General features: G+C 42.8%; 1 protein-coding gene across 1 annotated transcript; it reads left to right on the top strand.

Annotated features, from left to right (window-relative positions):
- Positions 1 to 3,111: 3,111 nt before the first annotated feature.
- GRXCR2 (glutaredoxin and cysteine rich domain containing 2) lies at positions 3,112 to 8,185 on the top strand. The gene is made up of 3 exons (XM_062003022.1): positions 3,112 to 3,456; positions 6,038 to 6,253; positions 8,006 to 8,185. The coding sequence occupies exons 1-3, from the start codon at positions 3,112 to 3,114 to the stop codon at positions 8,183 to 8,185; spliced, it is 741 nt and encodes a 246-aa protein (XP_061859006.1).
- The last annotated feature ends 1,869 nt before the right edge of the window (positions 8,186 to 10,054 follow it).

Genomic DNA, 10,054 nt, shown 5'->3' with positions numbered 1-10,054 from the left:
TAACATGAGCAGTGAAGCAGAACTCAAGTGTTTGTGCATTGCTGAAGCTGGAACCATAACACTTGCCCATCCCAATTCATTGCCTACCATGCTTACATGAGGAGAGTTGTAGTGCTTGCTCTAAGGAAGCAAAACACAACAAAACATTTCTCAGCAAGACTTGCAGGCGGAAACATGCCTTCAAAGCGTTACATTCCTGTTCACTATGGCTTTTCTTCCTGGCCTTTTTTGTACATGTGCTACTTCGTTGCAATAGATCTAAACCAACCTGTTACGCTCCTTAGGGCAAGGATTGTCTCTCTTTTGTTCTGCAAAGCCTCCAGCACACTTCCAGCAATCTCTTCATATTTCCTGACATGGGTAGGAAGGTGAAGTCCCATGCTTGAAAGGCAGGCAGCATTAAAATACAGTGGAACAGAGTCTGAAGAAAAACATAGTGCAGTGGTGATCTAGATTGTGAAACTTAATGATTTCACTGTTGAATGCAAAATGGTTATTTTATTTTTAGTAAGACTTGTGCTAGTTGTGGGAAACAAACCCACGCTAGCACATGAGAGCAGTGTGGATGCTGCTGTGCTGGCAGGGCTGTAGCGGGTGGCTGTGATACAACCCATCCATCTTTCACCCTTTGCCCCAGAGTCCTCCTGCTCCAGCACTGCTGGGGTGAGATAGGCATGTCTTTGGAAGTGCCTCATCAAACACCACCTGGAAAGTGCCTATTTGGGATATTTCATATGGAAGGGTTGGCCTGAGCTAGTCAGAACAGCTAAGAAATGCAGAAAGGCTATTTAGAAATCTTTTATTTGCAAGACTTATCTGCACAGTGACATGAAGTGAATACATATCTGAGGGAGGAATTTCTCTGCACAAGCCTCTGTGTGCCAACCTTGGGTTTACAGATAGAATGTGTGGCCATAGGACTTTGTGCCTCTGCAGAAGGCTGAATCTCCCTGTTGGCTACAGTCCTGTGCTGGCAGCCACGAGCTGTTCACATAAACAGCAGGTCCAGCTGATAGTACTGCAGAGGAAGGGATTGTTCCAACATGACAATTACAGGGCCAGTGTTGATTTCTTGTGTTTTGACAGCACCTATGAGTAACTGTAAGGATGGGAAGTCACTTTGCTCATTTCACAAGTGCAGATGGTGGTAGTGGTGCTCGCGGTGTTCTCTCATTGCTGCTTTGAACTTCATTTCCTGTTTGATTGTTCCCTTAATCAAAAGAAAATGAACTCCAATTAAGGTATCTTATAAAGCATGGGTTGTGTCAAATTAAGACCACTGATGTACCTTTGAAAAAGCAGTAGCACTGAGGCCTGATTCACAAAGGGCTCACAAGAGAAAGGGGAAGATGAAGCTTCTCAAGTAAACTCAGCAAGATTCATGCAAATCAGTTTTCATATAATATGAGATCCTCTTGTTTGAGATAGGATGGGAGACTGACATGAACATTATAATAGTGTTTTGGAAATGAAAAGGGTGTATCTCTACCTGGGCATGTTCATGCAGGTTCTCTTGGCAGAATATACATCTTCTATGTGTACTACGATGAGGCTTCCAGCAGCCCGAGGAACCCACAAGAGTTCTGTCATGACAGAAACTGCTTTCAGCACAGGAAGGCTGTCTGGGATTGTTGGAAGGTCTGTATTGTGTGTGATTAATATGCAGCCTTCTGAACTGTCATCCTAGTATTTCATCAGCAAACTTTCAATAAACATAATAAATCAATCTATTGAAAAATGTTAAGTTTTAAAAGCTCTGGGTTTGAATTAAAAGAAGATAGCCTTGGCAGGATGTAGGCAGAAAGCTTAGTTTAAATTCCCCTCAATTAAATGTAATTATAATGGTGGAAATTTACTGAAATATTGTAACTTGAAAGAATAGAGATCCTAACTCCTGTTGCATATACTTGATACAAGTAGTATCAGGACATGTTTAAAACCCAGACAGCATTTTTTGATGCTTTTTGTACTTCATCATACTCTTTTATTTTTTCCCTCAAGAAGAAAGACAAGCCCAAAGTGTGCAGCTGGAGCTGAGCACAGTGAGCTAACCCCTACCTTAAGAGAGTGTCACGCAGACGGTAGTCCGGTATTGGTTTTGGGGTAGCCAGGGGATCTCTGACAATGGATCTCTGACAGGATGTTATTCTGCCCTTGGATGTAGGGCTGTGGGAGCCTTGAGGAGCTGAAGTCCCTCAGCTGGGTGCTGTGTGAGGCACTCAGCTGTAACAGGCACCTTGCAGAGCTGCTGCTGTGCAGGACAGTGACCTGCCCCATACAGATATCTTCTCCTTTCCAGGGTGACTGGGGGCTGGGGCCCTGTCCCATTCTTCTCTGCAAATTTCTGCCTTGTCTACTGGAAAAGAAAACAACCACATGGGAAGGGTTGTGTTTTCCATGCTTCCTGAGCAGAAGGGACTGGGAAGGAGCAGAGGATTGGGCCTCTGGGGGCTCTCAGTAGGCAAAAGGCTTTTGAAAATGAAAAGTAAATCCAGAACGGTCAAAAGGCCCTGAAAGCCAGCAAGAATTACAAACCGGGATTGAAAGCTAAAGAGAGAAAAAAATCTTAATTAGATCTCTACCAACCTGCAGAAGAACACATTTGGATTAAAATGAAATGGAGCTTTGTACTCTCAGGGTTTTAGAGCAAGAATGGAAGAGGAATTATTCGCGTTTGCTATTTGTGAAGCTGGATTGCTTTTTCTGTGAACTTGTCTTTTTAACTTCTCACCTTGTCAGAAAATTGTGAAAAGCTGCTGGGATGGTGTATTTGGGGTAGTTCTTATCACAGCACATAGCAGACACATTTCCATGGTTTCAGAAAATGGGCAGAGCTTCCTGTTTAATCCTATCCTCCCTACATTAAGTCTTTTTCTCCTGAGGTAAGCCAGCCTGTCCACCATTCACCGACCCACCTTGTATTTCACCACTATCGATATTTTCTCTTTGTGAATATCTATCAATATTTAATACAGTGGTGTCAGTTTTGCTGTAAGATGAGAGGAACTACTAGAAACCTTGAATTATACATTGTGTGGCTGGGGAGTGTTCTCTTTTGGACCCAAAGCTCTTGGAGTTGATCTCCAGGACCTGAAGCCTGAAATCCCAATAATGGATGAGCATCAGAAAAAACTCAACCAGTGGCATGAGGGAAGGCCCCGCAAAGTGAGGTTCAAAATATCATCATCTTACAGTGGTCGAGTGCTAAAACAAGTCTTTGAAGATGGACAGGAACTTGAGCTGCCAGCCAAAGAGCATTCTCGGCGTTTTCTCCGCCACAGCTTCGAGCCAGGGGACTATTTCTGTGGGGTCAGGGAAACACCAGAAAACAGGTTTTACTCGCCAGCCAAGCTGACTGCCCAGCGGATCAGCATATTCAAAGAGGATAAGAAATATAGCCTCACCAGTAACTCATCTCTCCTCAGTGACTGCCAGTCAAGTGACAGTCGTTGCAGGGTAAGTAATGCCCAGCCTAGGGCTGTCAAACTGTTCGGAAACCAACTTCAGATAAAAACATTTTTATAGTAACACGGTAGCAGGAGTCTCAAGCTGCAGCCTCATTCAGATAAAGCTCAGTTTTGTTGGTTTAGGTTTTTAAAAGGGTGATTGAAGATCTTCAGCCTTTGTCCCACAAATTCTGTGTTCTCCTAACTCTGCAAATGGCAGGAGATGTGTGTTTTGCAGTAATGCAGTCAGCAAGTGGGCAGCAGTTGCCAGCTGTGCTCCATTACCTGTCTGGTTTGTAGAATAAGATACAACATTTCCATATATACCGATATCTACATATAGTAATCCTAAGGCCTCTAAAGCAGTCAAATGTAAGGTGGATATTATCTTAATTAGTTATATTTAAAATGTTATAGTTGCGTGACTTCAGCTGGCAAACAGGTTAGTGCCATGGGCAGTGTACCAATGAGCCCTCAAGCGAGGCATCTGCATGCTCTGCAAGTCAGAATTCCCCTTTGGCTGCTTTGAAAATCCCAGCTTAGTTTCACTGGATATTTTGTTAACATTAATTAAATGCTGCTGATATAGGAGTGTCTCTTTAGGCCTAATAAAGTCACTACATGTATAATACAAGCTAAGTTGATTAATAGACAGGGATTACGTTCATTTTCTTAGCCTGTCAAATTAGATTTATGTATCTTTTACTGCTATTTGGTTTCATCAAACCTAGATGTACTGACTGAACAATTCACATAACAATGAAGGCACATCAGCACTATTGGTAACACAGCTGTGTCACACTGATAGACAAACTCTCAATGGAGTGTGTTATACTGATGTAATCAGCAGACTTCTAAAACTTGAGGTGAGTCTGCTCAGAGAAGAGATGATAAAAGGGATGATGGTGTGAGGTAAGTTGGCTTGCTGAGTCGGAATCAGGCCTTTCCCCAGGAGGTAGCTCATCCCAATCCAGTTCAGACTGAACATCGAGCAGTTCGTATCAGCAAACTAGTCAGCCGATTGTCCAGTGCCCCTCACCCGCCACCCCAATCCTGCAGTGCCTGCATGGTGGAGGTGCCCCAAAGCCTGCAGAAAGGTCAAGACTTGAGTGTATCTCCAGAGAAATGTAGGGCCACTCAAGTACACCAGAGGCTGAGACACAAAGCTGTGTTGTTATCTGTTGTGGTCTTTGTGTAAATAAGAAATGTCACCCTGGTATTTTGATAACTAAAGAGACTGAGGTGCTTTAAAGAGTATAAAATTCTTCTCATGGCCTTGATTTCAATACATTAAAAGTCTATTAATTCTTGGTGTTAATCCAAGTTGTATGTGGGAAACCCAGATAGCTGATATTTGAACTATATTTAGTTGGTACACTGGACATCTAGTTTAACTGAAAACATCAAACCACGATGAATCTCTCCTGCCTAAGGACAGTGCACTAATCGTGATCTTATCAGTACCGTTAATTTATTCTGCGTTCTTGGGTAATGCTCACCTTTCTTCCCCAGTTTCTCTAGCCATAAATACCCTGAGTAATCATGCTATCCCATACCAATTTTGTTTTGCATCAATATGCATTTGGTACTTAAAGACACCATGTCTATGTAACAAATACAAGGCTGTTAAAGCCTTCTGCAAGTGGTAAGGATTCGTGCTCACCTGTTTCCCCCTCCATGCATCTCCTGGTAGAGAAGCAGCTGCCTATCTGCAGGAGAGTCATCAGTCACCTCAAGTTAGCTCATGCAACTCTGGCAAGATATTTTCTTAGGAGGACATCTCCTTTTAGTGCATCGCTTTTTGACACAGATACTTAAACAGAGTGAAATCTGAAGAGTGTGTAAACCAATAGGCTAAGCTAACTGCCACATGATACCTGTTGCAAAGGGAAAAAAAGGTAAGCAAAATGGTGCTTTCAGAGAAATGTTTGTCCATGCAGATAAATGTTTGTCCATGCAGAGTTTAGCTTGTGAATCTTACGAAAAAATACATATTCAAGTGTGCCAAGATGGTTATTTAAACAGACTTCTCACTGTCAGGAACACAGGTTAGCAGTAGATAAAGAGGGGTTTTTAATCAATTACAAAGAAAAGCTTTCTTTTACATTTGAAAAGCTCCATCAAAGACTTTAGAATAGCTCACCATCACAGGAAATTTCTACTTCTGGTCAAAACCATGACAACCCCTCTCCACAGCTTCCCCATCCCCAATTACTCAACCTCCAAAGAAATGTAGGTCAGTCTCTTGTGCAGAGGTTGCTTTTCTATATATGGCAACACAACTGCTCTTAAAATTGTGCCTTTTTTTTTTTTTGTATATGGGTTGGAATGAGAATTTACATCGCAGAAAGCATTCTCCCTCCAGAACATGACATTAAATTGAGGGTCCTAAGATCTGATCAAAAATCATGGTCTGGTCTCTCCTCTGCTGTTCTGCTTGGTGCTTTGGGTGGTAGTAGGCAGCAGGCCCATACTGCAGAGCCAAGTGAGCAGATGACCGGTAAAGGGGATGTTCTTATGGAAGCCCAGGGTTCATCAGTATCTCTGGAGTCTATTTATACAGGCCACACACTGATAAGATCTTTCTACAGGCTTCCCCAGTTCCAGATTTTGGCAAGATCATAATCTACACCAATAACCTGAAAATCATCCGTGCACCAATGGACCAGAAAGAGCTCATGAGAAGAATAATCCAGACTGAGGGAATAAATGACTGGGCCTTCATATACCGGGAAAGGAAAGACAGATTTGGTGGTGGACATAAAAAAGACGTGGAAAAAAAGTTTGCCTGCAACCAGTATGTGCAGGTAAGAGAAAATGGAAAGTGCTTTTTTTTTACCTCTAAGGCTTCTGGGTCTTACAGCACTGACCAGACCACTGAATATTCCCACTGAAGCCCCATCTACATCTGTACCTTGCAGTTAAGTAAATTCAGATTAAAAGCAGCATTTTGTTCCTCCTTCCACTTGGGAGATAACTGATCGACAGTGCACTGCGGTTTGCACTCTGGGGACAGCTGTTATCTTTCCAGGTGCTCATGTCTCCCACTCGATTCTTCCCCTGGAGATGACTGACATTTATGTAGCTTGGCTGAGGTCCACCCTTCGTCACTGTCTCCCAGTGGAGTAAGAGAGGGCCAGAGCTTCTCCAGCTTGATAAGGCTAAGCACAGCTGCTCTGTGGTTGAGACTGCTGCAGGCTAAAATTTTAATATCAGATGAAATAAGATTGTGCCTTTCACTTGTTTCTCATGGGTTAGTCTTTCTTGGTCAGAATCCCAAGCAGTCTGACCATAATCTGATCCCACAAAATAGAATGTTGTCGCGCAGGCCAAATACGAAGCATTACAGTTTTTCAGATCTGAGACTGACCTGTGCTGTGTGCAGGTTACCTTGGTCCTTCTGCATGAGACTTATGGCTCACCCGCACAAAGACCCCATGAAAACTGACAACAGCCCTGAGAAACAAAGTAGGAATTTTTGCCTTTATCAGTCGTGAAATCAATTCAATTTTCAGAAAGAGGGCTTTAAGGTAAATGCCAAGATTCATCCCATCTACTGTCAGACACCTATCTAAATCATCAAAAAATCACTCCTGGCCTTTGGTGGAATGCATGTTGAAAAGAACCTCCATAAGGTAATTGTTTGCTTTCCTCCAGTTGCACTCACTGCAGGAGGAGCACAACTAGGGGAAGGACAAGAGCTCCCGTAAGACATTGTTCCAGAGCAATTTGTTAACTTTGGAAGAACTCGTTAAAGTACTTCTGTAATTCTGATGTTTGAGAACAAAAGGTAAAACTTGAAGGTCCTAAATCGGTGACTTTTAAAGAAGAATTTTGGACTGTCTATATATTGATATTATGAACATTTACCTATCAATGACCAAACCACAGGAAGGCTATTCTTCTGAGGAGTCAATTAATTTGGACTATCAAATTCATAAGCAGGCACCAGTATGAAGCATACCTGGCACCAACTTCCCATAGCTTAGTTAAAACCTAGTTCTATAGTGCTATATAAAATAGAACTGCTACATAGGAGTGATGCAGGACTTTGAACCTGACATCAAATGAACAAGCCTACACTATGCTATACAGTCTTCCTGATGCAGACATTTAATAATTTCTGGGCTCTGTGGAAGTACTGAATTTAAAGATGAGATTTGAAAGAGGTTGATACCTTGGGAGAGAGTTGTAGGCGCAAGGGACAGCTTGACAGAAGCTTTGCACGTTGGTGATGAGGGGTTTGAGGGGGGAGAGGGAGAGGAGAAATGCTTGAAGATATTAAGCATGGCTCAGAACTGAGGATACAGAGCTGAGAGGATGGATGTGTCAAGAAATGACAGGAAGCTGGGTGAAGCTATGCAGACCATTGCAGAAGGAGCAAGATGAATTTTAAAGTATTGTGTTTACAGAGAATCAAATGTTTTTGGCAGAGTGGCATATCAGGAGTAACAACTATTTAAAAGACCAAAAGACAGAACTTCTCTCTTTCAAGTATGTCATTGACTTGGGTATTTGATATACAGTAACAGGTATTTTTCATGATCTGTCTCTTTCAGGAAGGAGATGTTGAACATGGTTGTTCCCAGTGCAAAGGGTCAGGCTCTGCTCCTTGCTCACTGTGCCATGGAAGCAAGTTTTCAATGCTGGCAAACAGATTCAGAGAGTCCTACAGGGCTCTCCGATGTCCGGCCTGCAATGAAAGTGGCCTACAGCCCTGTCAGATTTGTGCTGCCTGATGGAGACTGCCACTGCTGCAGCAGACTACAAGCACCACAACAATCTTGTGATGAATACTTTTCCTTAACTTTCAAGTGGCCTTCGCTATAACAACAAGTTTTTAAAAGAGGGGCAAGGTGCGTGGTATGTATCTCACTATAAATGTGCACACTGTACCTCTGCTGCTAGCTGTTCTGTGTCTGCTACACACACCTCCCAACCTCCAATTCAGCCCAGACCCCTGTGCCTGCAGGGTGAACACATCCCCCCACACTAGAGGAAATTAGCAGCACTCAGAAGCCAAGCACCTCTGTAAACATCTCTGGCATCTGGAATTCAGCCTTAGTTTGCTGGCACTGTCCTTCAGCTAGGTACATGGTGTCTGGCACAGCCAGAGCTTGACCTCCTGGGCAACGTCATTAAAAGCAGGAGAAGCAGGTGCAGTTTGGGCACATCCATTCTTTGTCAGGGCGTACAGTCTGTACCACAGCAGCAGTGGTGCCTCCCCTAGGTTTTCACATGAAGTTTTACAACGACACTGTCTGTCGTAGTTAACTGCAGCGTCACAAGCGTTTCCCGAAGATATTGCCCGATTCTTACATCAGCTTTAGTGGACACCCTGATTTCTTTGGGTTCTGATTTACAGGAAGAAACTGAAAACTCTTCCCAAACTTGGAGTGATTAAAAAAATAGTACAATGTTTTATTATTATAAATAGAAGTTATTAAGATTTTAGCCTACTTAGGAGGAAGTGCTGAACTAAAATTCCCCTGCACGATGCTCAGCACTTTTCAGGACAAGACTGGTGGTGGGCAGGACTTCTGTTGCTTAATATTAATCCCATGTTGTAATCTGCAGAAGGTAAACTCTAATTAGTTGAGGTGAAGCAATGATAGGGGATACTTCACAGGCTTCCTGTGGCACAGAACACAGGGGCTTCAAGAGGCTGAGGCAAACAGGGCAAACAGTATTTTTCCCCCAAAGCTTTAACTTATTACATTTTATACTCATGAGCATTGTTAATGCAGCCTTGACTCACATGTTACCTCTGAGAATCTGATGAGCTAAGAGACTGCTCATATGTACTTCATGCTGAGCTTGCAAGCCTAGACAGGGTAATTTATGGCCAAGTTTCTGTTTTCCTATGGTAGGTTGTAAGATTCCTCTATGATACTGAAGTGATTAGAAATAATGCCGTTTTAGCTCTTAGACTTCCCTAGTTCAGTGGGTATTGAGACCTGGGGTTTTTTGATTTTTTTTAAAGGGCATAAATCTGTAGAAGACAACTGACTGACTTCATTTATCAAAACAGGATCTGCAGTATGAAAACTGCAGTCCTTGGAGTATTCACTGAGAGCAATGAGATCTCAAAAATCAGAAACTGTTGTCAAGCAGATCTCTTCCCTCAAATTTGACCCATTCTATCTCATAGTTTATTGGGCTTTTCTAAAAGTTTGATGGCTTAAGATAAGAAAAAAACCAACCAGGTGAAGTTATTGCCTAATTGTTTAATGTTTACAATAAAACTAGATGCAAATACGCATTTACAAAATCAGTATTTATTGTTCTTTGGTAATTATGTTTCTCAACTGCTCCTCCTGGCTGTGTCAGCTATTCCCGTTCATCCCAACACATCACTGGAGTGATGCTCGCACTGAGGACCTCTGCTCTTCCCTTGGTCAGCCCAGAGTCCCACTGGCCCCTCAGCCTTCCGGGGACCCCAGGACATGTCGGTGCACAGCCTTAGGGCTGGGCTGTGAGTGACAGTGTCAGAGCAGCACTGGGTGGATTTGTTCCTTGCTTCAAATGCACTTATGTCATTTTCGGTAAAGCACATGCTTGATTTACCCAATAAATGCTCTCTTTATTTCAGAGAAAAGCTGTGAGCT

Source organism: Colius striatus, chromosome 9, assembly GCF_028858725.1.
Source record: "Colius striatus isolate bColStr4 chromosome 9, bColStr4.1.hap1, whole genome shotgun sequence".
Taxonomy (NCBI): Eukaryota; Metazoa; Chordata; class Aves; order Coliiformes; family Coliidae; genus Colius; species Colius striatus.
This window is presented reverse-complemented; position numbering and strand designations above follow the sequence as displayed.

Bases quoted from the DNA above. Each gene is read 5' to 3' on its own strand.
- GRXCR2 (XM_062003022.1), top strand. From the start codon at position 3,112: ATGGATGAGCATCAGAAAAAACTCAACCAGTGGCATGAGGGAAGGCCC. The intron at 3,457-6,037 runs GTAAGTAATGCC...ATCTTTCTACAG, and splicing joins CAAGTGACAGTCGTTGCAGG to GCTTCCCCAGTTCCAGATTT. The intron at 6,254-8,005 runs GTAAGAGAAAAT...TGTCTCTTTCAG, and splicing joins CCTGCAACCAGTATGTGCAG to GAAGGAGATGTTGAACATGG.